The sequence below is a fragment of the Callithrix jacchus genome, chromosome 6 (assembly GCF_049354715.1).
Source record: "Callithrix jacchus isolate 240 chromosome 6, calJac240_pri, whole genome shotgun sequence".
Lineage (NCBI taxonomy): Eukaryota > Metazoa > Chordata > Mammalia > Primates > Cebidae > Callithrix > Callithrix jacchus.
This window is the reverse complement of record NC_133507.1, coordinates 9,562,491-9,590,046: the sequence shown is the minus strand read 5'-3', so window position 1 is coordinate 9,590,046 and position 27,556 is coordinate 9,562,491. Positions and strand designations below refer to the sequence as shown.

The 27,556-nt window shown below is 49.8% G+C and overlaps 1 protein-coding gene and 1 pseudogene across 2 annotated transcripts in view; both read right to left on the bottom strand.

Annotated features, from left to right (window-relative positions):
* The window catches only part of ADAMTS17 (ADAM metallopeptidase with thrombospondin type 1 motif 17), a 334,842-nt gene extending 318,136 nt beyond the window's left edge, over positions 1–16,706 (bottom strand). For both annotated transcript variants that reach the window (XM_035303700.3, XM_078375967.1), the window contains exons 1-3: positions 16,553–16,706; positions 15,779–16,149; positions 5,234–5,399 (exon numbers count right to left, since the gene is read on the bottom strand). In XM_035303700.3, the coding sequence (XP_035159591.1) occupies positions 5,234–5,399; positions 15,779–16,149; positions 16,553–16,631 (616 nt within the window). In that variant the 5' untranslated portion in view covers positions 16,632–16,706. The remainder of the gene's footprint in view (positions 1–5,233; positions 5,400–15,778; positions 16,150–16,552) is intronic.
* A 9,166-nt stretch (positions 16,707–25,872) lies between these two features.
* Positions 25,873–27,018, bottom strand: LOC100406951 (uncharacterized; annotated as a pseudogene).
* Between the last annotated feature and the right edge of the window lie 538 nt (positions 27,019–27,556).

The following is a 27,556-nucleotide window of genomic DNA, read 5'->3' as shown; positions in this document are numbered from 1 at the left end:
GGCTGTTTAAAAAGACCCTGCACCTCTTCACTCTCTCTTGTTCCGTTCTCTCGCCATGTGACAAGCTGGCTCCCCTTGGTCTTCCACCATGGTTGGAAGCTTCCTGAGGCCTCACCAGAAGCAGATGCTGGCACTATGCTTTGTGTACACCCCAGAAAACTATGAGTCAAAATAAACCTCTTTTCTGTATAAAGTACCCAGTTTCAGATAGTCCTTTTGGGCAAACGAATCTACTAATACAACAGCCATCTACTAGCCAAATAGGCCTGCAACAGATCCTTTCCTCAAAGCCTCAGAAGGAACAGACCCTGTCAACGCCTCGATCTCACACTTCTGGCCTCCAGAACTGTGAATAATAAACACCACCAGAACAATCAGTTTCTGTGGCAGCCTCTGTTGCTCCAAATACAGAGACATAGAGACAGGAAGGGACTCTTCTGGGGTCACACGAAAGGAAAACAGAATTGGGCCTCTACCATGGTTATTTTCTCTTTGCAGAATAATAATTCTTCAACTATTGATGTTTGCTTACAGAGTTAACATTTACATGTAAATAAATACTTACAATACTAACTTGGAGCAACTCAAAGCAGCCATGTACTGCCACTTTTAGGTTCTGCTTCCAGTTAAGACATAGAAGGAAAGACTCCAACTACCACTTCTCCAACAAAGAGCACCAGATCAACTACAAAACCGTATTTTATTTTATCCACTGGGAGAGCTGAGGTCAAAGAAGTGTAGCGGAACCAAGTTTCAGAGGAATCGAGCCCTTCCTGAGTCAAGATCCACAGCCATAGCTATCCCTGGGGCACAGGTGGAATAAGGAGCTAATTTCATCTAAGCTGTGGAAAAGAGGAAATAGCCACATTTTTAACCATGTAGGCTGGAATAATGGATTGCACCTGGATCCGAGATGTCTTAAATCTACTCCAGACTTTTACCAGGTGTGTGGTGGCAGGCGGGCAGTCAGGACAGGGATGGACACACAGTGGTATCTGCGTCACATGAGTACTGGCACCTATGCTCCTTATGGGGAGAGACCTAAGCCTGCTATAAACCTTTGCTACTAGTGGCAAACCCAATCCAAGCCAGCTCACCTCAGATCCCAACTACACAGAACAGCTGACCGCCACATCCTAGCTGCCTCTCTGCCCCCTAAGGGGAGCCAGCTGAGGACCCACGGCTGGCATGCAGAGAAGTGATGCCTGAGCAAGCGTTACCTGACATCCAGCCTCCTGCTGTACTCGGCAGCTCCACAAACTCATGTCAATGGTGTCTTTAGTGTTTAAGCCAGTTTGATTTCTGTCATTTCCAACTGAATGATTCTTAACCCATTTATGCCTGAGGTTGCAAATTTTGTGTGAAAAATCAGACCTTGGCAATGACCTTGAGAGGTAGCATATAAATAACTCCCACAAGCTTAGCGTTCCAATAATGGAATACTAGGTGTAATGGGTACAAAGGACAAGATCTGACCAACTGCGTATTACAAAGTATATACACAAATTATACATGCAAATTCTTGCATAAATTAGCAATACAGTTTCTAAAGAGTATGGTATCCACCATAGAATACTCATTGAAATTATCTTTATAATGCTGTAAATGTACCAGACAATACTGGAAAGTAATTTTTTAAAACAGTAACAGAACCTATCAAGTAGACATCAGTACTTCCCAGAAACCACTGCTGGAGGCACAGTCACCCTCCTGGTGAGCTCACCACTGCTCAACATGTCATGGGATCCTATTTTGCAAATGCTAAGGGAAAATTACTCCGATTTCAGCATCTACTTTTACCATACACATGTGAAATGCACCATGGTGGAGGAGAGGAAGATTCCTATTGTTACTTAAGAGCATGAAAATGCTCACAGGAAGATTCTCAACTGAATCAGAATGGAGAAACTAAAATAAGCATAGAAGGAAGACAAAAAGGTTTGAAGTCAAAACAACTATTTAAAAATCAAGGAACATTTCAAAATATCCAAGGCACCATTTTAGTTTGCCAAGTTCCAACCTGGAGTGCTATTTTATGGATCAGTTTATCAGGGCCCCCAAATAAGGAGCAATGTCGGAAACAGAATCAGCCTGTTCTCTCACCTAGAGCCCCAAAGACCACTAGAAATGCAACCTCAGTAGTATCCAAGGGAAAGAAACAGTTGCCAGGTGGCCTTGGCTATGACAGTCCTTCTAGCCCCCATCCCTGCTCAGACATAAAACCCTACTCAGCACAGCAGCTCAGCGAGGTTCACCTTTCAACTGCACTGAGCGCTTCATGGGGGAAGTTTCTTAGCCTCCTCCTCACCTCCAAGAGCCAGCAAGGCTACTCCCAGGCCATGTCCAAGGCTACCATAACACAGGGTCAACAACAGGGCGCCGTGAAACCTAGGGCTGCCACCTTCAGCCAGAAAGAGCATGTTCCCATGGGAACTCTGGGATTAATCTAATCTTTCTAGGAAAGATTAGGAAACGTCTAGGAAACTTCAAGAATGTACTTTACAGATGTCCCAGTCAATTAATTTTCCCGATTTCTAAACTCCTATGTTTGAAAGCGTAATCCAAACTAGATAGGCCCTACTTGACTGCTCATTAGCTAAGCCTATTACAAGGCCCGTTGTCATTCTCCGGACAGCCAGAACGTTTACTGAGTAGTTCATGCAATGCAAGCAGGACCAGAAACAAGATATGTAATCCTCCTGCGTCTGTGTTCCTGATCAGTACAGAGCCCGAGTCTGCCACAACCCTAAACACGCACACCGCTCCCTCAGCAAAAACCGATACAATGTTTGAGAGCGGGAAGGGGAGATTGTATTTTTAACCAAGTTGAGAAATCTCTCCCTACCCTCTTGCATGGCTGCTCTTGTTTTAACTTTTTCCATCACATTCACCCCACCCTGGTTTTGTTAATTTTATTTCCTCATTAAAGGCTAGACAGTCTATCAAAAGAATGCCTCAAAACTCATCTAAGGGACAAAAATGCAAACACAAGCACCATTCATCATTTTGTCAGTGGTCCTCAGTAACACGCCACTAAAGAGGATGGAAGCCGGTCATTACACAAACATCCCATTATCTCATCTACAAGCACGCTGAGTTCTGACCGCGGACTAGCGTCTGATGAACGGTGGCGTGAGCAGAGGGAATGGCAAGAATAAGACACATCTGTCCTTTGTTTCACTACATGGCCCTGCTTGAAAGTGCTCACCTGGGAAAATCCACGCCCCCATGGCCCACAGGTGCTATTCCTCAGGCTTAACAGCCCTTAGTGATGTGGTTTTCAATACCAGCTGAACATCAGAACCACCTGGGAGCCCTTATATTACCAGCTGTGCCCAGGATGTCTAATTAAAGCAGCTCTCTCTCAGTGGGTGAGACCGGGTGTGAGTAGTTGTTAAACCTCCCCCCAGGTGATGACAAGGTTCAGCCAGGGCTGAGGACCGCTGCCGTAGAGAAATCCCTCTGCCTCTGAGCCAGTACATTCATGTGAGCTGCAGAAATTGTATGAAGATTTAGAATGACTAACAGTCACTAACTTTAAACTTTAAAAGGAGATAAAGCCTCCCCTATTAAAAAAAAAAAAAGGTCCACAAAGGCAGACCTGGTACGGTCAGGGACTCAGGTTGAAAATAGCACACTGGGGGCCGGGCATGGTGGCTCATGCCTATAACCCTATGACTTTGGCCAGGACGGGAGGATCACTTGAGCCCAGGAGTTCCAGACCAGCCTGGACAACATAGCGAAAACCCCATCTCCACAAAAAAACAAAAATTAGCTAGGTGTAGTGGTGCACACCTGTGGTCCCAGCTACTCAGGAGACTGAGGTGGAAGGATCACTTAAGCCCAGCAGGTCAAGGCTGCGGTAAGCCATGATCACACCACTGCACTCCAGCCTGGGTGACAAAGTGAGACCCTGTCTCCAAAAGAAAAACACACACACACACACACACACACACACACACACACACACAAACCATACTGACATCAAGCCCACAACCAACCGTCAGACTTACCAAGACCCAGCTTCCTATCAAAGGGAATATTTTAGGTATTAGTCATTTTATGAGATCTTCCTCACTTTTGTAAGGATGAAAAACAGAAAAACCCTCCTGTCTCCATCTGGGACTGAAAGCTCTCCTGAAGTGAGCTCTATCCAGCAATCACCTCTAATACCCACCCAGACAAGGCAAAAGAGAAAGGCAACCTGCTTCCATCAAGTCCACACACAGCAGCCGAGGTGAACTGCAAGACGTGTTTACAAATAACAAGGTAATTCCAAAGCGGTCCCATAATCAACTTGTTTCCAATGTCATCAGAATACTAAACCAAGACACATGAATTTTCATGCCAATTTAAGTCTTTAAGCTTCAGAAGCAAAACCCCCAGAGGTCAGCAGTGGTGTCCCACGATCTCCTGGGAGGAAATGCCACCTGAGATCCAGTTTCACCTGGGGACAGTTGCAGACCCATGAAGTGTTCAACATGTGACAGATTATCCGCATTAGGGTTGCTCAAAGAGAGACCCAGAGTATAAGAGCCCTAGGTTCTGCCCCAACACTCCGTACTAAAATCACTTTTAAAAACAATGGCACCCAAATCATACCCCAGACTGAAAAAGATCAGGACTCTGGGGTCAGAAATTTTGAAAAGCAGTGGTCCTCACACTTTAGCACGCATCTAACTCTCCCGGAGAAACTACAGATGACTGGACCCTCCCCTAGGGTTTCCGATTCACAGGTCTGGCCTGAGAGTTCCCAGATGATGCTGATGATGCTGGCCCAAGGGCCACAGTGCGAGAATTGCCACTTCAGAGGCGCCCCAGGTGGCTTTAATTAGTACAGCCGGAACTCAGGAGTGCTGTATTGTAAGAGTGAGCCCCTGTCCAGGGCACGAGGAGGAGGGAATTCTTATCCAAACTCGGCTACAAACCTGGCGTCTGATCAATAAGCCCTCAAAATTTTTTGGACCTCAACCTGCTCTTGATATATAAAATTGACGCACCGCATGAAAGAGAACCTGGGTTCCTTGCAGAAATAAAACAATGACTTTTTCAAAGGGCTGTTGACACTAAGACACATAGAAAGGAAAGGAAGTGGTCTCAGGGCAATAAAACAGCTTTCGAAATAGAGGGGAAGGTAAGTTCTCGCTCACATGGCTTCAGTGCACTGGGAGATACACACAGGGTGCAGGCGGTGCGTGTGCTCTAAGCCAGTCACACTGCTGCCCGGACTCACCTGTTAGAACCTTGCAGAGATGCTCAGGTCTCTCAGCCTTGGCAGAAGGGCTGGGGGTCAAGGACCATTTTCGCCTGATCAGATGCTCCCGTCCGCTGAATGGAGCCTGGGAGTTGTTGAGGGGCTGGATTAGCACCTGCTCCTGCCCAAGCTGAATGAGGCCAACCTGCCCAGACAAGAGAAGGAAAGGCGATGTCGGTCATCCTCATTCACACACGCCCACGGTCCCCCAGGAGGGCAGGCAAGGCCACCTTGCTGGGATTTGGTGTCCCATGTCTGGGCTCTTTTCTTCGCTAATTGGTCCGATTTACGTGAGCCCAAGAGTGAGCTTCTGTGTGACTTAAAAACGTAACACAGAGCAGGTGTGTTGGGGGTGGGGGAGAGATACAGGTACAACAGCACCCATTCTCCACGCTGGCTTTCAGAGAAGATGAATTACTTTGTTATCAAATCTTTTTAATTTTAAAATTATTTTTTAAATTACTTTAAAAATCATCCCCGCAAAAGTCCACCTGGGAGGCAGCACTGAAACTGCTGGGAATGACATTTACGTCCCTAATAGAAAAATGTATCTCTTCCCTGGGTGTATTAACAGTAACATTAGTATTGTTTTGACAGCATCAAAACAATCTGCCCTCCTTCCCCAGGCACCTGCTGCTAGTTTCCCTTCGTTATCTAGAGTCAAATGGTAAATCTCTCAAGGAAATCGAACCCAGCCAGGGCCAGGGGAGGACGTGGCTTGTACACTGATCAATGCAGGCAACATCCCGTCCTCCTGGGAACAATCCTGGACTGCCTGTGATAGCACAGATTCAGGAGATCTGGCGGATGAGTCTTACGGGGTCATGACATCCTTTCTTGTCTCCCTCTTCCTCCATCACTTTTTAAAAGCCATGACAGGCCAGGCGTGTTGGCTCACACCTGTAATCCTAGCACTTTGGGAGGTCAAAGTGGGTAGATCACGAGGTCAGGAGTTCAAGACCAGCTTGGCCAAGATGGTGAAACCCCGTCTCTATTAAACTACAAAAAATTAGAAAGGTGTAGAGGCAGGTGCCTGTAATCCTAGCTCGGGAGGCTGAGGCAAGAGTATCGCTCGAACCCAGGCAGCAGAGGTTGCAGTGTATCGAGATCACGCCACTGTACTCCAGCCTGGGTGACAGAGTGACACTCCATCTCAAGAAAAAAAAAGCCATGACATACTAAACCATTGGTTCCCAAACCCTAGCGTGCACCAAAATCACCTAGAGGTCATGATGGAGCCCAGGAATGTGCATTTCTAAGAAGTTCCCACATTACACAGGGACCACACTTGGAGAAGCACCACCCCCCCCACATACGCCGCACTAACTCCTGGGGTCTCAAGTATAAAGCTCACTTAAGCCAAATCAGATAGCCCCCCTCAATGTTCTGAAAGGATGCACTGGTACCAAGATTCCTGGAAAGTCAATCAGATCAACTAATAATTCAGATGGCCTACAATCCCGAGTCCCCAAGATACACGGTGAGGCCAGACTCACTGCTCCAAGCGTATTTCAAGGTTTCCATTTCATTAGAACTTTTGCCAAGAACAACTCAAAGATTTTACTGCCCAAATAAAACTGTCTCAAAGTGGCACCGCATGACCTGCAGGAGAGCACAGCTTTCCTCCCTCTCCTTTGAAGTGAAAACCCGAGTTTGTTCACGGGGAAACTGAAGAAACGGAAGAGGGTGGCCACCGCGGAGCCCCATCACAGCTGTGCACGAAGCAGCCTCAGTGCAGGCCACCTGAGCACTTCCGAAGTCAAGACAGAGTGGGTAGCGAATGGCACAGCGAGTGGGAAGGAGCCCCACGTGGGAGGACCTGTCGCTTTCTAGCGGATGAGCTTCCCCCTAATGAGGGCCTGGACTCATTTGGAAACACCCTGGCTGTGGGTCAAAGCTCCCCAGGGCCTAGCACTTTCAAAGCCAGTTATTACTGGTTCAGTCTAGTGTCGGCATTCACAAACCCCCACATAAAAAGCAGTTAGCTGTTAGTTCTAATGTGATTCAAGTTTTTAAAGACAGGGCGATCTCACCTTGGTGAGAAATCCTACACATTCACACTCGTGTATACATGCAAAGCCTCCCTAGTGCCTTAGGGGAGGTTTTTCTTTGCAGTTTTTCAGGGGCCCCATGTGCTGGTTTCCATAAACTTCAGGAAGAAAACAGCAATGCTGGGGAAAGATGGATAATTAGACTAGTGGGTACTCAACCTGGCAGCCACTTGCCCTCTCGGGCCCCGATCTCAAGCAGGGATGTGGCCAGGACTAGCCCCAAGAGGGAGGGGCTGTACAGGGCCCTCACCCTGGGAACCAGCATGAGGAAGGACCCTGCCTCGTCCTCCCTGCCTGTCTCACTGTACGCAGACTCCCTCAGGCGTCTGTAACACTGCCATTGTCAGCACTTCACCAGTGTCAAATGTCCTGTTGAGATGAACCACCTGTGCATTGCATACAGTCTCACCCCAAAATACCCACCAGCCCTCTTCCTCTCTCCCTGAATAAAGCCCCTTCCCTGCAGCCACCTGCAAGCTGACATTCCAACCCACTACCCCATGTGAAACATTTTCACCACCTAACAGTCTGTTCCATAGAGGAAGGATCAGAATTATTCCTTCTGTTTTTGCCAATCTCTGCCACGTAACAGTTACTCAAAAAGAAAACAGACACGCGACCGAAAACGCAGTTACCTGCATGGACTGCCGGCAGCCTCCTTGCTCAGGGCTTCTCACCCCTGGCAACATATTGGTATTATTTAGGGAGCTTTGAAAACTCCTGATGCCTCAGCCCCTACTCCAGGCCAAGTGAATCAGAATCCCTGGGGTGAGGCCAGGCACCGATATTTTCTCAAAGGTGACCAGGAAAATTCAATGTGTAGCCAGGGCACCATTCTAGCTTTTAACTGGGCTGGAGACACTGGACACCACTGCCTGGATTCCGTGTCTAGAGCTCCTTGGTCTTTGAACCCGGGCCCTCCTCTGACTATGGAGATATGCCCACTGCCCCGGCTTCTAGCCCACCACTGCCCTGGAGAGCCGAGCAGGGCTTCCTGGGTCTGTGTGACTCCTGCAGTCCCCATCTATGCGGAGAAGGGAGAAGCAGGGAAAGGCTTGCCCAAGGCCTCTTCTGTTCCACTGATGGGGAAGAAATACCGGCACTGAGCCTGGGCCTTAGATACAGGAGGCTTGCAACCAGCCTCCAAAGAGACAATCTGGAAACAAATGCCTATGGCGGACACGATCAGCAGCCCTGAGGCCCCTTGGTTTTAAGGGCTACAATAAAGCCCCCGGTAAAAGGGTGCTCTTAAAAGAGAAATCTGAAGTTCTGCAGAATTTGGTCTGCTATACTCAAGTGTGGATCAAATAAATGGATCCGGTGATAACGTGATATTTCAGCAGTGTGAGTGGGTACCTTTCCACTCTCTCTGTTGTGGGTACTTGCTTTGAAGGGTCCTATTAAGACAGAGTTATAAATCAGGTACTGTTCACTCCACACCACACCCCCAACAAAAAGGACTAGCTCTCACTGCAGCATGGAAAGCGTGTGAAAGACAGAGGTTTTTATCACCTAATGTTAGAAAATGCGGTTAAGATAACAGAGAAACTCTGTCGAATGTGCTCCAAAGCACGCCTCTGTCAGAGGGGGCAAAGTCACATAATTCCACAAAGCCCTAAACAGAATTCCCTTTCTTCAGGAGACTGCAGCTCCTCAGTTAATGGGAGTGGCTCTTGGGTCTCCTTCTCTAGGTCAAAATGGGTTGAGAGGATGGGGCCAAGGGGGCAGTGAGTTTGCTTTCTGTAAGGATCAACCTGCTTCCAAGAAGAAAAGCCACCCAATGACTGCAGCTCCTCCTGCCTGCCTCTGACTCTCCGCTATGACTGCACATCCTCCTGCCTGCCTGCCTCTGACTCTCCACTATGCAGCTCCTCCTGCCTGCCTCTGACTCTCCACTATGACTGCAGCTCCTCCTGCCTGCCTCTGACTCTCCACTATGACTGCACATCCTCCTGCCTGCCTCTGACTCTCCACTATGACTGCAGCTCCTCCTGCCTGCCTCTGACTCTCCACTATGACTGCACATCCTCCTGCCTGCCTCTGACTCTCCACTATGACTGCACATCCTCCTGCCTGCCTCTGACTCTCCACTATGACTGCACATCCTCCTGCCTGCCTCTGACTCTCCACTATGACTGCAGCTCCTCCTGCCTGCCTCTGACTCTCCACTATGACTGCACATCCTCCTGCCTGCCTCTGACTCTCCACTATGTATGACTGCACATCCTCCTGCCTGCCTCTGACTCTCCACTATGACTGCAGCTCCTCCTGCCTGCCTCTGACTCTCCACTATGACTGCAGCTCCTCCTGCCTGCCTCTGACTCTCCACTATGACTGCAGCTCCTCCTGCCTGCCTCTGACTCTCCACTATGACTGCAGCTCCTCCTGCCTGCCTCTGACTCTCCACTATGACTGCAGCTCCTCCTGCCTGCCTCTGACTCTCCACTATGACTGCAGCTCCTCCTGCCTGCCTCTGACTCTCCACTATGACTGCAGCTCCTCCTGCCTGCCTCTGACTCTCCACTATGACTGCAGCTCCTCCTGCCTGCCTCTGACTCCGCATGGGCCTGCACCTCTTCCCGTGGAAGGAGCCTCCCACGTGACACAGGTATGCAGGGCTTCCCAACCTGCACCCCTTCTGAGGAACCACCCCGAGGTTCCCTTCTGCAGTCTTGTGGTCGCCTCTGTGAACGTGGAATCCCTGAGCACAGATGCCTGCTCTTCTTCCCAAAGCCGGCCTCCCGTCGGTAGTGAGCAGTCCCTCACTTCAGCATCACCCCTCTCAGATCACTAGACAGTGTCGGCCAGCCAAAAAGGACTGCCAGCCTGCCCTTCAGAGTTCCTCTTGTGTGCTCTTCCTTCCTTTCTGTCCCGGGCTTGCCCCTGTCGGAGTCCTGAGCCTGGTCAGTTCCCTGCTGTAAGTGCTCCCTTTCTGTCCCAGGCTTGCCCCTGTTGGAGTCTTGAGCCTGGTCAGTTCCCTGCCTTAAGTGCTCCCCTAAGCCCTCCCCATCTGCTCTCCCCAGGGTTCCTCAGCTACCCATCTTCCATTGCCTCTCAGCCAGTGACCCTCAGAGTGCCCTCCCAAAACAGCAGCATCAGCATCCCCTGGGGAACTTATGAGAAATGCAAGCTCCCAGCCTACCCCAGACCTCCTACATCAAAAACTTCGGGGTGGGGCCCAGCAATCAGTTTAATGGGCCCTCCAGGAGACTCTAATGCTCAGGGTTGAAATCTGGGCTCAAGTCCAAATGCCTTCAGTGGGCACCCAGAGCCCTGCCCCATGTAATTCACATGCCTGCTAGTTCAGTTCCTTTACCCCCACCAACCCACTCATGGGTCCCTTATCTCAGGACAATGGGGCCTCCATGCCTTTTCCGTCACTCCTCCATTCTGGCATCTGATGCCTATCCTCCTCCCTCCCCGAAGCCCCAACCCGTTCCAGGCTCCAGGGCACCTTCCTCCAGGAGGCTGGGTCTGTCTTCCCAGATAGGGCCTGTATTGTCTTTCTCTGAGCCTTGTTGGGCGCCTACCAGAGCACCCTGCACACGGCAGGTGTGTGATAATGATCTGCTCATTCAGGGAAGAATGATGACTGATCCGCTGATGGATAACTGGAAAGGTCTGCAAACAGCCCGCAGGGGCAGGAGGAGGAGCCTCTTTTTAATGCCTTAATGTGCCAGGCTCTCACTAATGATTTCATAGACTATCTCCTTCCATTCTCCCAAAAGTCTTGTAAGCCCACGTTATTTACCCTGCATGGCTGTAGGCAGAGAGGTTCAAAGGAGTTAAGCGGCTGTCTCAAGATACAGCCCCAAATGGCCATATAGTTTCATTTCCTAAGGAGCAAGAGTATAACCATGTATCTGGGGACCTGTCCACAGAAGCATGTCCAGGGAAAAGTTAACCAACGACTCCACATGGTTCCCTCAGATGTAGTGGCCGCAAACAACGTCTTCCCAGTCACACACGCCCAGGATCAGGCCGCCACAGTACTTCAGAGTTCAGGAAATAAGCTCCAAGAATTCAGTCAGTCAAAGGCGACAGCTTCAGTTCGCTGTCGCATCCTATACTTCTTTTTCATGCTTCTTAATGTTGTCGACTAAACAAAAGTTCAAAGTGGGGTCATCTAGTATGTGTCTTAGACGATGCTCGTGGGTAGCCTGATGTGGCAGCAGTCAGTGCCTGGCACCCTAAGAGGAGTCAGCCCAGCCCTGGAGAGCTGCAGCTGGAGGAAGCCCTGGGCAATCAGGAGGAACCCAAGCATATGCAGGGCTGGAGAGGACAGAGGGGAACGAAGACAAGCCATTGTGAGGCCATGGAAATGTCATTCCAGAGGTGGCAGCCAGAGGCCTCAGAACTTTCTGAGCTCTTCCCTCCAATACTTCCGAGGCTCCAAACTTCAGGCAACTGTCTTTGCCTTTTTTTTCCTGCCAAAATGCCACTTAGCATCCACCCCATCGTTTCTTTCTACAAACTTCTAAATATGTGCTTTGTATTCTCCAAATACATTTATGCTGCACAGGATCAATTAACAACAAGCCATCACTCAGGACTACCACACCTTCCTCAGATCCGTCTGAATATAACGATGTATTATAATGCAGTCCCTTCCAAAGGGTCTCCACGCCACATTTTTGCCAAGACCAATTCCTACTCAGCTGTTCTCCATCGAATGAGGCTGCCTTATAAAGCTGGGCGATTTTGTAAATCAATCAATCAATCAAAGAGGGCTTGATAACTCTTTTGTAAAGAAAGAGGTGGTGATATCCCAAACCTGCTTCTTCATCACAGGAATCATGCACGCAGGCTGCCCTCTTAAAAACGGGGTCCCCAACGCTTCTAACCTAAGCTGCCTACTCATGAGCTGGCTAAGCTCAGCCCCATCTATTCTTATCTGGACTACACTAGTTCCCCTAAAAATAGAGGTGAGCATTCTCTAAAAGTTTCAAGTGGACTGGGAGGAACAGCCGTACAGAACTATGAATGTCCCATGCAGTACAAATGATCTGCTACCCACATGGACATAAGGTCTGCCATCAGGCTGACCAGCCAGAGTGAGGGGTGGGCTGGGCCACCAGGTTGACCTCTTATTTGCTGTAGGATTCCAAATAAGAGTCCTACAGCATGTGGCTGTGACAACAGAGAAACTACGAGAGGAGGATCCCTGACCTTCTCACAGTCCTTCAAGGTAGGCTGGAAACAGTTAGGACTTAGTGATCTGTAGCCCAGAGCGCCTTGGTGGTCTGTCTGGTCCCACCATCTCACACTGTGCTCCTGGCAGGCCACAGCCTTGGCCGAGAAGGGGTGGACACATTCCAGTGGGTGGCCTTCCCAAGCTCTGTGAGTATCATCCAAAGAAGGATGGCCGCTGTTCTGCAGACCACACCCAACAGCAGGGGCCTCCAGCCCTCCCCTCCTCTCATTCATACTTCCTAAAACAAGTCCACTCACTTTGAACAAGCCACACAGATTCTTTTCAGAGCCTCAGGCTCATGCTGTCCTTGAAGTGCCTGCTCTGCTCTCCTGCCTACCTACGAGGTTCAGCCTGATTCCAATTCCACTGGCCTTCCATGATCCGGCCCTGGTCACAGAGACAGCTGATCCAAACTTACATAAATTCATTAGGAGTGGAAAGGCCTTCCTCATATGCCTAAAGTTCATTGCTTTGAAATGATACACTCACAGAAACCCTTCCAAAAAACCTACGCTCTGTCTAAAGACTCTTGGAAATGTAAATACAATGAAGAAGCATAAACAGAAGACAATTCATACTTAAGTCTATGGTCTTTGAAGATCCAAAAAGCACAGCTGGCCCAGATAAGACCATGAAGGGAATGCCACAGGCCCATGCCTCTGCCTGCCGTCAAAAGGAGAAGGAGCAAAAATGGAACAGGTGTTTTACTCTCCAAGGCCCCTAAACAGCTAAGGAATGATCTATTCTAATAATGCATCTCTTTTAAACAAATAGCAAACATGTCTGGAGACCAACAGCACAGATTCCATGCAACATGGAACCGAGCCAGTGTGCCCCCAGCACAGGCACTCCACACACTCTGCTGAGGCCTTTTGGAAATGTTAGATAGAGTGGGACTTACCAGCAATTGACATGATATTCAACATCCGGAATGAAGCTTTGCTGAACGCAGCCACAGCCGTTTGCTTGTAAGCCGTCCGCAGCTGCAACTGCTTTCACACTAGACGGGCAGCTTTGAGCGGCTGCAACAAAGGCTGTGTGGCCCACAGAGCCTCAAGTATTATCTGGTCCTTAAGAGAAGAAGTTTGCCGACCCTTGCTGCTCGTTTTTGGATACAAGGACACTTTGAAATGCCCCCCATCCATGGCCACCAAAGATCATTTACTTCATCACTCCTTCCCACACCTTGTAGCGGAGACTGTTGTAGACAATACACACACCCCCCTCTACAGCTCCACTTCACAGAGCTTCACCACGGCCGAGAGACACACAGCATCCCCGGCCGCCTGAACTGAGAACCCAAGCCAAAGCTAGTCTGTGATGCAAACGTGATTGGCCCAAATTCCTGCTGCTTTCCTTTCTTTACGCTTTCAGGACCACCTTGTAACCAAGGGGTCCACCTCCAAGTCACCCCATTGTCTCTTCCCTCCTGCCTTCAACACGTACTGAGGGGCAAGTGTCCAACGTCCAGCTCACACGAACGGGATGAACACAGCGGACTAAACAGGAATTCCAACTAAAGCAGGAATTTAAAAGCCAAAGTCTTAGAGGTACACCCACCACTGGCACACACTGAACTCAGCCTGTTGGCCGGGTTCCTTTATGTAAAGCACAGCACCCTCACATGGTGCTGAAGGGAAGGACAGTCTTGCTGAGAAGCTGGCTGAGATGCCATCTATGAGAGGGCCCAGCCCTCACTCTGCGAGGATTTTAAATCAATGTTATCCAGATTTTCACCCTCGGCTCCTTCACAGATAGCTCCTTGCTGGAAACTTTACACCAAGAAGTATAAACTCTGACCTCTACAGAAACTCACTAAACCGCAGCAAATGGGATTCAGATGTTTCCATGTACAGTACAATGATGTGACCTAGACTTTAAACACTTTGGCAAAAACAGGAAAAATGATGTGGGCCTTCCAGTCCCTCCCAGAACATGATACAGCCTTGACCCAAGCCCTACAGTGATCTGAGCCTTTCTCACTCCCACTCCAGCCTCCCAGCCCTTGGTCAGCATTCCCTCCTACCAGGCCCCCTCCAAGATCTATATATCACTTTCCTTGTTTCACCAAAGCTGCCTATTTTCCCAGCTGAGCAAAACCAGATCATACCCTAATCAGAACTCAGAACATTCTTGAAAGGAAAGCCAGGCTGATCTAGGAAACCACCCAGAGTTACCCGCAGCACTGGGAAGAAAGGAGAGGTCTTACATAAGACTTTATACCCCCAGGCCTTCTGGCTCCCTGGATTCTCGGGGTCTTGCCACAGACCCTGCGGGTAAAGGCTGAGGAATTCTAGCTAGTGGCATAAGAAAAGGTGGAGAGAGCAGTTTCCTGTGCCCGGGAAGGACAGACACAAACTAATATCAGAAACTGCCTCTCCAGAGGCCAGTCATGACAGAAGACAGAGGAAAAAAACCCTCCATTTCATGCTCTGGGTCCATACCAAGCTTTGCTGGGGGCAGGCGATCTGCCGACAACGTGTGCTGCCTTCGGGGCACGGAGCTGAGTGCGTATGGACACCAGTGTAGCCACATGATCAAGTGTGTGCACAGGCAGGGCAAGTGCACACAAGAACTCGCTTGCCCCCAAGAGCACCTGTCACAGGTGCCTCAAATGCCACAGGGCAGGGATTTGGGGACACGGAGAAGTTACTGCCACAACAAGGGAGCTTCTGGGGACAGGAATAGAGCTTATCACCAAGGTAACCATCCTTCAGGCCTGGTTGGGGGTGAGCACAAGATAAATGCCTTCTAATAGTATAAGCAAACAAGGACAAAAGCCCTTCCTCTCCTGTTTCTTACGTTTCGGTAAGAGCGGGGTTAGCGGTGGCCTGTGTGGGCACTTCTCCCAACTTCCTGTTCCAGGTACAGAAAGAACACTCAAACAGGAGAGAGGTGACTGCGCACTCCCCTACCTCCACGTCCAAAAACTCTCCGCACCGGCCAAGGCGCCTCTGTTCAGGACCCTGACAGTTTCATCCCTGCTAGATCCGCGCTCCCTTGTGCGGGCGGCGTAGACCCCACGCAGCCCCAGCTTCAGGCGTGTTCCACGGGCTACAGAGGCGCTGGATTCGGAGACTGCCCCTTCCACCCGCTTTGCCTATAGAGGGTCCTGAAGGTAGGGGTGGGGGATGGGGAGAGGTGGAAAGGCAGGGGCTTCTCTACGGTTCCCCTGGAGGCTGGACTTTCCGCAGAGGCGCCCCACCCCCACCCTCCACGGCGACGACCCTGCGCCGGGACAGACCCGACGGGCCGACGCGGAGGCGGCGCGGGCAGTACCAGGCCGCCGGCGGCGCCGCAGGCGCTGAGCGAGACGAGGGAGCCAGGGTGGCCGAGCACACTGCCCGAGTAGAAGCACAGCTCCGCGGGGCGGCCGCGCCGCCCGGCCGCGCCCGCCTCCTCCACCTCGAAGCCTCGGGACAGGAAGCGCAGGTCGCGGCGCAGCTGCAGGTACAGGTCGCGCCCGAAGGCCGGCAGGTGCAGCAGCAGGGCGCGCTCTCCGGGCCGGGAGCGCGGGGCGGCGGGGGGCGTGCGGGGGCGCCGCCGCCGTCGGGGCCCGGGGGCTGCGGGCAGCGGCGGCAGGTGCACGTCGTCGGGGCGCACCCGCCGCGGGAGCACCACCTCCACGTCGGCCGCCGCGTCGCCGACAGCTGCGGGGAGAGAGGAGACGCGTCAGCGCCGCGGGGCCCGCCTTCCCGCCGGCCCTCCCGCCGGCCTCCCGCCGCGCCAGCGCCGGGACAGCACGACCCGGAGCGGGCGCTGCCTTCCCTTCCCTCGCCCGGCACCTCCGCGCAGGCCCGCGCCACCCGGGGAGGGTCCCCGGAGCAGCAGCCCGAGCACCTCCCGGGACGGCGCCGCGCCTCGGCCAGCGGAGACCCGGCGGCGGCGGCGCGCCTACCACGGAACCACCCGAGTCCCGTCCTGTGGCTGCGGCCCGAGCCTCCTCAGCCCGGGCGCGGTCAGCGGTCCCGGGGCCGCCAGGACGCCGCACGAGCGCAGAGGGGAGGCAGCTGCTGGACGCGGGGGCGAAGGCGGCCGTGGGAGGGGCGCTACCTGTGCCCGGGTCCAGTCCCCAAACCAGCAGCAGCAGCACCGGCAGGACGAGCGGAGGCAGCAGGGCGCCGTCACACATGGTACCCGGGACCGGCAGCCCCCCGGGCCGTGACGGCGGAGCAGGAGCGCGCGAGGCGGCGGCGCCAAGCGGAGTGAAACCCTCCAGCCTTTGGAAAAAGTAATTAGCGCTGCGGACAAACCCAACGTGGTAAACCTCAAGCCCCGCCTTTCCCTCGGAAGGCGGGAGGTGATTGGGCCCTCGCTTTCCTCTGCCCCGCCTCCTCCTTCCCTATTGGTCAGAATGGGTGGAAACCGCAGTGCGTAGTTAGGTTGTAAGCACTTTCTTACACGTGGTTTCTGGGCAGTGGCGGGGACGCGGCACCAGGTGGCGCGCGGAAGCCGACCGGAGCTCTGCGGCCCTGGAGGAGCCGGAGGCCGCGGGGCTGGTCTTCAGAGCTTGTCCTCATTTTGAAAATCTCTCAGCCTGCTGCCCAGTTTCCCGGGAAGACAGGCCGGAAATCGCCCCGGCCAAGCGGTTTCATCCCAAAATACATATACTATTTACTTCTAAGGTCAGGTTTTAGTTGTTTGTGGCTGGAAAGACTACCAGTCCACTTTCCTGCACACCTGAGCTTGCACCTGATGGCTATATCCGCGGCGTTTAGCCAAACCCCTCACACCTGCTGTCGTCTTCAATCTCACAGGAGCCAGTGCAACAGGCATGCTCACACCCCCTTAGAGATTGAAAAACTGAGGAAGAGAGAGCTTAAGGAAAAAACGCCTAAGGTACCCAGAGAGTTCCTGTTGCAGTGAAGGCCAAAATTTGTGGTCCTGAGTTCTGACTTGGTGCTTCTCACTAACAGCAGCATCCCCGCGCCCCGAGGGAGGCAGGACTCAGTGTTAGGGTTAGGAAAACAGGGCACAAAGCCCCAAAGCCTGGACTTGAATGTGAGTCTCCCAGAAACAAAATGAGTTGATCCTTTCCTGCCAGAACATAACAGATCTGCAGGGAAGGTGACTCCTTTAGCTTGCTGAGTAGCATCTTGTAGGAAACAAAATGAAACAATTAGCTGAAGTGTAACCATAACTGATCTCAGGTTTCCCCTCCCTTCCCTGTCCTGCTCTTCTCCGTTTTCTCAAAGCAGAAATAGTTCCCCACTGGATGCTGATTGAAGCCTCAGAATCTAAATTAATCCCAGGATTACATATCATCTGAAGATATGTAGACGTAGAACACTGTCCAGCTTCCCCGAAATATAATGAACCCCAAGGGCAAACGGTGGCCCTCCACAGAGGCTTGCTACTCACTGCTTGGCACCTGCAATTCTGGGGCATCTGCACAGCTCCTGCTCTTGGGCAAGCCTGGGGATTTGTTTCTCCCCCTTGCCCTTGTCCAGGCCAACAGCTTCAGACAACTGACAGCTCAGCAGCATTTTCTGGCAGCACAAGAGATGCTGGTGATTGCGGTGATGGATATTCCATTTACCCCGACGAGATTATTATGCATTGTATGGCCATATCAAAAATTTTCATGTACATAAATTTCCTAAACATATACACCTGTACCTATTATCTATTCAAAAAATATTACTTTAATTTTTAAAAAGATAACACAGTAAGCTTCTTAGTGAATCTTTTTGTCAAAAAGAGGTATCTCCAAGGCCTGCCACAGAAAACCATGGAATCTGGGCAACACCACCTCACAAGGACAAGTCAGCCTGAAGTAGTCATCACCAATCTATCGGATGATGCTTAAATGCTAAAATTAGTCCATAGGGACATGAAAACGAAAACAGCAAGGTACTATTTTATTTCTCGACTAACCAAAATTAAAGAGCTTAGAAAAATCAAGAATTAGGACACTCTCCTGTCCGTGAGTGGTAGTAAAAATTGGCATGGCCACTTTGAGGAACAACAGGGCAAATTGTAAAACTAAAGATTTCGTTTTGATAAAACTGAAAACAAGCACATTCTACAAGTCTGTAATTCCACGCTGGTTAATTACTCCAGAAAAACTCTGGCACGTGTACAAGAATGTTTGTTCACCAGGGCAACTTATTAAGAGCAAAAATTGCAAAAACCTGAATGTTCATCATTACATAAACGGCTACTTGAACACCATTAATTAAAAGAAATACAAAAATCTCATAGATGTAACAACATGGACAGATCTCCAAGATCAGTCACCATATTTTTTTAAAAATCAGATTGAAGAATGATGCACACAAAAGGATAACATGTATATAAACACACACACGTGACATACTCTGTATGGATTCAGATAAATGTACATAAAATCAAAGAGAAAAGTCTGGAAAAATACACACCAAATTTCATTAAGGTTTATTGTTCTTTTTATAAGAAATTGCATGTTGAGGATACTACTAAAGGAAAATAAAAACCTGGGACCCCAGCTGAGCACGGTGGCTCACGCCTGTAAGCCCAGCATTTTGGGAGGCCGAAGCAGGCAGATCACAAGGTCAAGAGTTCAAGACCAGCCTGGCCAACATGGTGAAACCCTGTCTCTACTAAAAATACAAAAATTAGCCGGGCGTGGTGGCACACGCCTGCAATCCCATCTACTCAAGAACTGAGGCAGGAGAATCACTTGAACCCAGAAGGTGAAGGTTGCAATGAGCCGAAATTACACCACTGCACTCCAGCCTGGACAACAAGAGCAAAATTCTGTCCCAAAAAAAACAAAACAAATGAAAAAAAATCCTGGGACCCCAATTCACCCTGCCAAAAGAAAAAATTAAACTGAAAGCTGAGTCATGCGGTAACCTGCCTTTCCTTTAGTTCCTAAGCACATACCTACAGATAAAAAGGTTAAACATCTCCACAGGTAGCTGGGAGAGTACGAGGGAGAAGGAAGAACTGAGAAGTGATGAAGGCAGGATGGTGTTTGGTGACTACGTGCTGCTCCTGTGCCTGGATTGGATTCCAGCACCAGGGGCCGGCGCCTACTGCTGCACTATTAAAGACACTGTCACAGTTGTCATGGTTGACTCAATCTACCAAAGTGGTGCCCCCTTGTCCAGGGCCCAGTTTTCATTGCCACACCAGCAACTTCCACACCTGTTGCATGGAATCCTCACCTCTGCCCCCTGCCATCTGATCTCCTGCCAGGGCCTCTTTTGGCAGAAGCTAGCAGGAAGCCTAGGAAAATGTAAGGCAGTCCGAGAATGAAGGTTGCAGACTTTGAGCTTCAGTGAAAGGCAGAACCTGGAAGTGGGAATGTGGGGCTGGGAGACAGAGCCGCTAAAGGTCTTAATCTGGCCACTAGGAATCTGAATTCCCTTGGCCCTTCATCCTTGTGTTCACTAGTCATAGTAAAAGTTTAAGCGTCCATGCCTTCAACTTTCTCTTTCATAGCATTTCCTCCACAATACTACGCACTGCCTTCCTCTACCCAAGTCCCAACCCTCCTCCGAGATGTCTATAACCACCTGCAGGGGTCTGTCCTGCAAACCCCAACTCCACAATGGATAAATGAAATACACTCACACATGCAGTAAAGAGCACACGTGGGTTAGGGAGGTCGTCAGCTGCTCTCAGAGGGCGATTGCAGCTAACCGACCCCTCACTAGCTATCCTTCCTCACATGTATTCAGTATAGAATTAATGACGGAGGTTCTAAGTTAACATGCTTGTGGATAATTAACATGGTTAAAAGAGTGGTTTTATGAATGATAAAAGGTTTTGGTTCCCAGGCCCAGAACAAACACCATTAACAGGTAATCCCCCTTCGACCTCCCCCTGAGAGGACCATCCAACACAAAGTTTACATCAGTAAACAAGTAAAATAGAGACAAAGGGATGTGGGTAAACAGACTTAACTGCAGAAGCTTCTATTTTCCCAAATCTTCACCCTATGACCTAATGCTCTAAGGTAAGAACAGGCTGCCTTCATCCTGTCCCATTAAAACCTTTCGGCCTTCCAGGTTTGAGACTATAATCTTACAACTCTCCCTAGTATTTCCCTTAATATTTTGCCAACCACACTGAGTGAATCCCAACACTCCTCAGTCTTGAGACCTGCCCACTCTGCACTTAGGAGCTGCTGCCCCATAGCCTAGATCTTCTGCCTCTTCTCTGAGCATTTTGTACTTATGAAAGGAATTCCTTTGAAACTATAAGGTGGCAACAAACTTCTACATTTCTCAGCCTCTTTTTTCCCCTAATGATGGTCACTTGTCACAGTTCTGGCCACTGCAATAGAAAAAGCTACTAGCTGGAGGTCTAGGAGGGTTCATTTGAGGAGCTTCCTTCTGCTGCTGTACACCTCCTTTTCACCGCGTCTCTTCCTCTTTGCTCATTGCTAGAATTTGCATGTGATTGCTGGAATTCCAGCAGCCATCTGGTAAGCATGAGGAAGAAAGAGTGCCATACCCCTGGGAAGCAAAAAGATCAATGAACTCTGGGTTGCTGATGACATGTTGGAATCACCATGCCAGACCTGAGCTCTCTGCTTCTGCACTTTTTTGCTATGTCAGAAGAAATACTCTTGTCTCATTTGAGCTCTTGCTATTTGGGTTGTCTGTTACATGCAGCCAAACTTGACCCCTAACACATACACATATAGACAACTCCCATCCCCCACCGTGGGGTCTAGGCTCCTCAATTTCCTCCTTCAGTGACCTTCTGTGCTATGCCACCCCAACTGTCCACTCTCAAAGTCACATCCTAGACCTTGTCATCACCCCTAGCTGTTCCACCTTCCAAAACTTGAACATCCACCTCTGAGCACGGCCTCCTGTCCTCCCGGCACACTTGTCCAGATGCTCCTACCTCAGAGGCCTCTCAGACTGCATCTCCCAACCCACCGGCCTCTCCTCACTCGCCCCCACCCAGCTTACATTCCAGCCTCCATCACTCCGAAAACACTCTTGCCACTATGCTCAGCACCCTCCCTGTGCCTTTTCACTGCAGTTGTCAGGCAGAACTACGGGCCTAGGTAAACTCTCTACTCTCAGCGAGCATGTGGTTGTGCTCCACCACTGGACCCAAGCATGCAACAGGAAAATCCGCAACCGCCTTCTTTATCTGAGCCGTCGCCATGCCCACCATGGCCACTACGCTCCTCTGCTCGACTCTCCTTTCTCTCGATGTAGTGATGATCTCACATTCCTCTTCTCATCCCTTTCTTTTGGGAGTGGACATGTACCCACTTTATGGAGACATCCCCTAGCCCAGCCCCTGTGCCATGGTTTGAATGTTTATGTCCTTCCACAGTTTGTGGTGAAACTTCCCTCTTTGTGGTGGTATTAATGGGTGGGACTTTTGGGTTAAGGGCCAAAATCATGAGGGCTCCCCCTTCATGAATGGAATTAATGCCCCTTATTAAAGAGGCTCAAGAGAGCTTCCTGGCCCTCTTTCCCTGCATTGCTTCTGCCATATGAGAACACAGCATTTGTCCTCTTCGGAGGATGCAGCAGCAAGGTGCCATCTTGGAAGCAGAGAGCTTGCCAGACACTGAATCTGTGAGCACCTTGACCTTGCCACCAGAACTGTGAGAAATAAATTATTCCTAAATTACCAAGCCTAAGGTATTTTGTCACAGCAGCAGGAATGGACTAAGGCACTCTTTTCCCAGTTCCAGACCGTGCATCCAGCTGTTCAGCAGACCACTTCAAAGAGTGAGACCACGGAATGAGGTGCACTTTCAAAGATGGATGAGAATGGTTCAAGTCTGCTTTTGTTTGTGTTTGACCTTGAATTAAAAAATCATCCAGTGTATGATGGAAGGATCATGAGACACTGCTATCATTTGGGTACACGTTGTACTTGTTTGGTTAACCCTATTTGGATAAACTGCTGTGGTCTGGGTTTAGTCGAGTGCAGCCAAGCTCATATGTGATCAGATGTCCTCACACTATTCACCAGAGTACTACTACCCCTGCCGAAGCTCCTGGTGAGGATTGGCCAGCTGAAAGCCAGGGTTAAACCCAACTCCAGCACCCGAGGAACAGCTACTCGCTGATGCTGAACGAGGCCAAAGCCATATACTGTGAACAAGCACAGAACAGGGCAAGGCTGGCGTGTGCTTCCGCAAACTGTGAAACCCCACAGCTGCCTGTGCTGCAGTTGATGGTGACCTATCAGAAAAGAAAACATTTTCTTTTTGGAAAAGGATTGTAGATCAGCTTCAACGCTTGGACAAAAGAAGCCAGCCCTGCAAGGCCCATGTCACTGAGCATAGCTGCAATGTATTGGAAGCAGGCATTGCTGACGCCCACCAACAGCCCCAAAAATTGCACCTCAGTGCCCGTGCAGTGTATAAGCTTAGGCAATTCGACTTCATGGTGAACTTTTCGAGATAAATTAGTTGAGAAATATCAAAAAAGCATTTGCCAAAGTAATACTTTGACTTTTCAAAGAGTTGATCTTGAACCAATCTTTTGACCAGTGGCTGAATAGTGAGACCAGTTCCTGCGGATGACACACCTATAATCTGACAATGGAACCACACCATCCCCAGAAAAGAGCGCCATTATCCTGTGTTCTGGAAGAGATCCTATACATCCAGCATACCCCAATGTGGTCCTGAATAAAATGCGCTTTATAAATTAGGCTGTGGGGCGGGGGATGGAGAGAGTCCAGAACACGACCCTATGTCATTCTCATCACAGATATGATCTGATTTACAGAAAACGATATCTTCGAAGTAGCATTACGGTGAAGCTTCTGGATGAACAAAAGTGGCCAGGGGTGTACATTTAACTAAACAGCTGATTTACAGAAATGTCTGTCCTCAGTCATAGGCCAGACATTGGGAAAAGCAATGGTAACTGCATTCATTCATGAACTCATTAGTTCCTTCAGCCCTTTTTCATTGCCTACTTTCTGAGATGCCAGATGAGGAGGCTGCAGGAATGAAATTGTCCTCCTTTTTCCACAGTTCTCTCTGGAGTTCTGTTATGAACTAGACACTGTTCCTGGTGCTGGGGGGTTAGAAATGAAAAAGTAACTTCTCTATGTTCTATCTAGTGGGGGGAGGCAAATATAAAAAATAATTTTGTGGAAACGTAAAATGGTACAGTTTCCATGGAAAACAGGATGCCTATTCCTCCAAAAATTAAACACAGATTTACCCTATGACCCAGCAAATCCATTTCTGGACATATACCCAAAAGTATTAAAAGCTGGAACTCAAACCGGTATTTGCATACGCGTATTCATAGCAGCATTATTCAAGATAGCCAAGGAGTGACAGCAACCCAGGAGTCTATCAACAGAGGAGTGGGTAAGAAAAATGTGATCTAGCCGGGCGCAGCAGCTCAAGCCTGTAATCCCAGCACTTTGGGAGGCCGAGGCGGGTGGATCACAAGGTCAAGAGATGGAGACCATCCTGGTCAACATGGTGAAATCCCATCTCTACTAAAAATACAAAAAATTAGCTGGGCATGGTGGCTCGTGCCTGTAATCCCAGCTACTTGGGAGGCTGAGGCAGGAGAATTGCCTGAACCCAGGAGGCGGAGGTTGCGGTAAGCCGAGATCGCGCCATTGCACTCCAGCCTGGGTAACAAGAGCGAAACTCCGTCTCAAAAAAAAAAAAAAAAAAGGAAGAAAAATGTGATCTATTCATTCAACGGGGTATTATTCAGCCTTAAAAAGGAAGGGAATTCTGACACATGCCACAACATAGATAAACCTTAAATCATTAGGTGAAAAAAGCAGTCACAAGGGACAAATATTGTAAGATTCCACTTACACGAGGTACCTGGAGTAGTCAGATTTATGGAGATAGGAGGATGGTGGTTGCCAGGGCTTGAGGGGAAGGGTGAAGAGGAAGTTAGTGTTTAATTAGTCCAGAGTTTTTCAGGGATGATGGGAAAGTTCTGGAAATAGATGGTGGTGATGACTGTGTCAACAGGATGACCCCGAAACGGGTTCAGCCCGGGAGGCTGGGTTCTTGGCTTCATGAAGGAAGAAATTCAAGAGCGAGCCAAGAGAGTCAAATGCAAGCCAGTTTATTAAGAAAAGTAAAGGAATAGAAGGGTGGCTGCTCCGTGGCAGAGCAGCAGCAGGGACAGCTGGATCAAGTATACTTATGGTTATTTCTCGGTTATGTGATAAGCAAAGAGTACTATTCATGAGCTTTTGGGAAAGGACGGGGAGTTCCCGGAACTGAGGGTTCCTCCCCTTTTCAGATCGTATTGAGTGACTTCCAGACATTGCCATGGCATTTGTAAGGTGTCATGGCACTAGTGGGAGTGTCTTTTGGCATGCTAATGCATTATAATTAGCGTATAATGAGCCGTGAGGACCCGCAGAGGTTGCTTTTGTCACCATCTTGGTTTTGGTAGGTTTCGGCAGCTTCTTTACCACATCATGTTTTATCAGCAGGCGCTTCCTGACCTGTATCTGGTGAAACCTCCTCTGAGACTTGAACTCATTGGTTCTTGGGATAATCAATCTACCTCCCTGGCAGCCAATGAGCCAACCTCCTATCTCATCCTGTGACTAAGAATGCCTACCCTCCTGGGAGTGCAGCCCAGCAGGTCTCAGCCTCATTTTGCCCAGCCCCCATTCAAGATGGAGTCACTCTGGTTCTCTGGCTCAAACACCTCTGACAGTGTGAATGTACTTAATGCCACTGAACTTACACATCGAAATGGTAATTTTATGGTATGTACATTTTACTACAGTAAAAAATGTTGTTAAAAAGAAATCATTACTCTTTTCCTAAGATCTTGTTTCAACTTAGCACACACAAGATGCCTTGTCTTTTTTTTTTTTTTTTTTTTGAGACGGAGTTTCGCTCTTGTTAGCCAGGCTGGAGTGCAATGGCACAATCTCTGCTCACCGCAACCTCCGCCTCCTGGGTTCAGGCAATTCTCCTGCCTCAGCCTCCTGAGTAGCTGGGATTACAGGCACACACCACCATGCCCAGCTAATTTTTTTATATTTTTAGTAGAGACGGGGTTTCACCATGTTGACCAGAATGGTCTCAATCTCTTGACCTCGTGATCCACCCGCCTCGGCCTCCCAAAGTGCTGGGATTACAGGCTTGAGCCACCGTGCCCAGCCGATGCCTTGTCTTAATTTTGTGGACCAGCAAGGCTGAATCCTGTTTCACAGAGGGACCACTGAGGTCTCGGGGCGGAGGGGGGGAATTAAAAACAAGACAAACAAGAGCCTCATAGGGGCAGTGTCCTTCTGAATCTGATCCCTGTTGTCTCGAGAGCTGAAAATCTTGCCTTCAGGGTCCTCAGGGTCAAAGCAATTTTTTGCCCTTGAAATAGACATCGCTCCTAACCTTTCCAGCTTTTTGTGAACAGCTCAATTGTGATGAAGTGACTTTTTCTCACCCGTTTTCAGGAGATGACCCATGGCAGGTTGGTTGCAGGGGCTCTCCTGAGTGCTTCACACAGAGCAGTCCTGTTGGGGTGCAGGTCGCCATCACCGTGATAGACATTGAAACCACCCAGCCCTAAGACAGCAGAGGCTCTGCCCAGAGCCACGGTGCAGTGCCACAGTCCAAGGAGGACTGTGGATTCTTGGGCCAAACTTGACCCTCTCAATTTCCCCAATTCAGGGATTTTGTTAGCTGGGGATTGGTGTGCCCAGGTTCCAAGACCCATGTGTAAACTCTGTTTATAGGTGGAAGAAGTCCTTTGCCCCAAGGCATCCAAGGGTAAAGGTGAGAGGAACAAGGGTAAGTGGGAGAGTCCACCATGACAACCTCCTCTGAGACTTGCTTCATTGGTTCCTGGAGTAGCCAATCCCGCTCCCTGGCAGCCAATGAGATGCCACATCCCCTCCAGCATCAGGTGGCCAGCATGAGTCAGTTCTTCCTAAACCAGCATCGGTGGGAAATGCAGGCACTGGCCCCCTCCCTGCTCCAAAGCCCTGTTTTTCTAATTTGTATTTCGCCCCTTTCCTGTTGAGCTTGGATTCCAGCCTCAAATTCAGCGATTTGGCCAGCATCCTAATTCCCGAGTGAATCTTGCCAACCACTGTCTGCGGGGCCTGTGTGCTTCCTCCTGGGTTCTAGGGCACTGGCAGCAACTGCTTCACCATGAATGGGCGCCCCAGTCTCCTTAGCCTTCCTGCCTCACTCTGGAATGGTCACTGTCCAGAAATCCCCGCGGCCCTTCATGCGTGCTGACTCGGACAGGCCCTTCTGGGGACATTGCAGAAGACGTCCAAGTGACTATCCCTTTAACACAGACTTTTCAGTCTAGCTATTACTGGTCCGGTCAGGAGTGCTTCTGTGCCCTCCTCTCCCCCATCAGCTTGCCTCTCCCCTCCACAAGGCGGTGCTACTGAGATCTCAGCCAGCCTCAGAGCTGAGTGCCCAGGGCCTTCAAGTGTCCCCATGCGTGAAAAGGCAACTCCTGTGGCATCTTCTGCAGGGAGACCAGAGGCAGCATCTACCAGGAGACAGCACTGGCGGTCCCCACACGCCTCAATCAGCAGGATGAGGGCCCTTAGTGCCAGGCACCACCGAGCTGCATTCCACCCCCTCTCCTCCCTGAGAACAACTGTAAGACGCTGCATAGTTTTCATTGTCCTTCCTAGGGATATTTCTCCCCTTTCAGCATTGCCCCTCAGGGTTCCAGAGCCTTCTTTCTTTCCTAGTTCTTTCTTTGCTCAAGAAAAGCAGCTTGTCTGATAGACTAAGCTATAATTACTGCAAGGACAGACTGAAGAACAAAAACAAACTCTCGTGCACAGTCCTCTGTTGCTTACCAATGAGGATATGTTCTGAGAAATGCATCATTAGGCAATTTCATCATTGTGCAAACAATATAAAGTGTACTTAGACAAACCTAGATGGCATAGCCTACTTACACACCCAGGCTATAGGGTGTGCTTCTAGACTACAACCCTGTGCAGTGTGGTGCTGTGCTGAACACTTTAGGCAACACAATGGTAAGTATTTGTGTCTCTAAACATAGAAAAGATACAGTGAGAGTATGGTATGAAAGATTATAAATGGTGCACCTGTCCAGGGCACTTATCGTAAGGATGGAGCTTAGGGGACTGGAAGTTGCT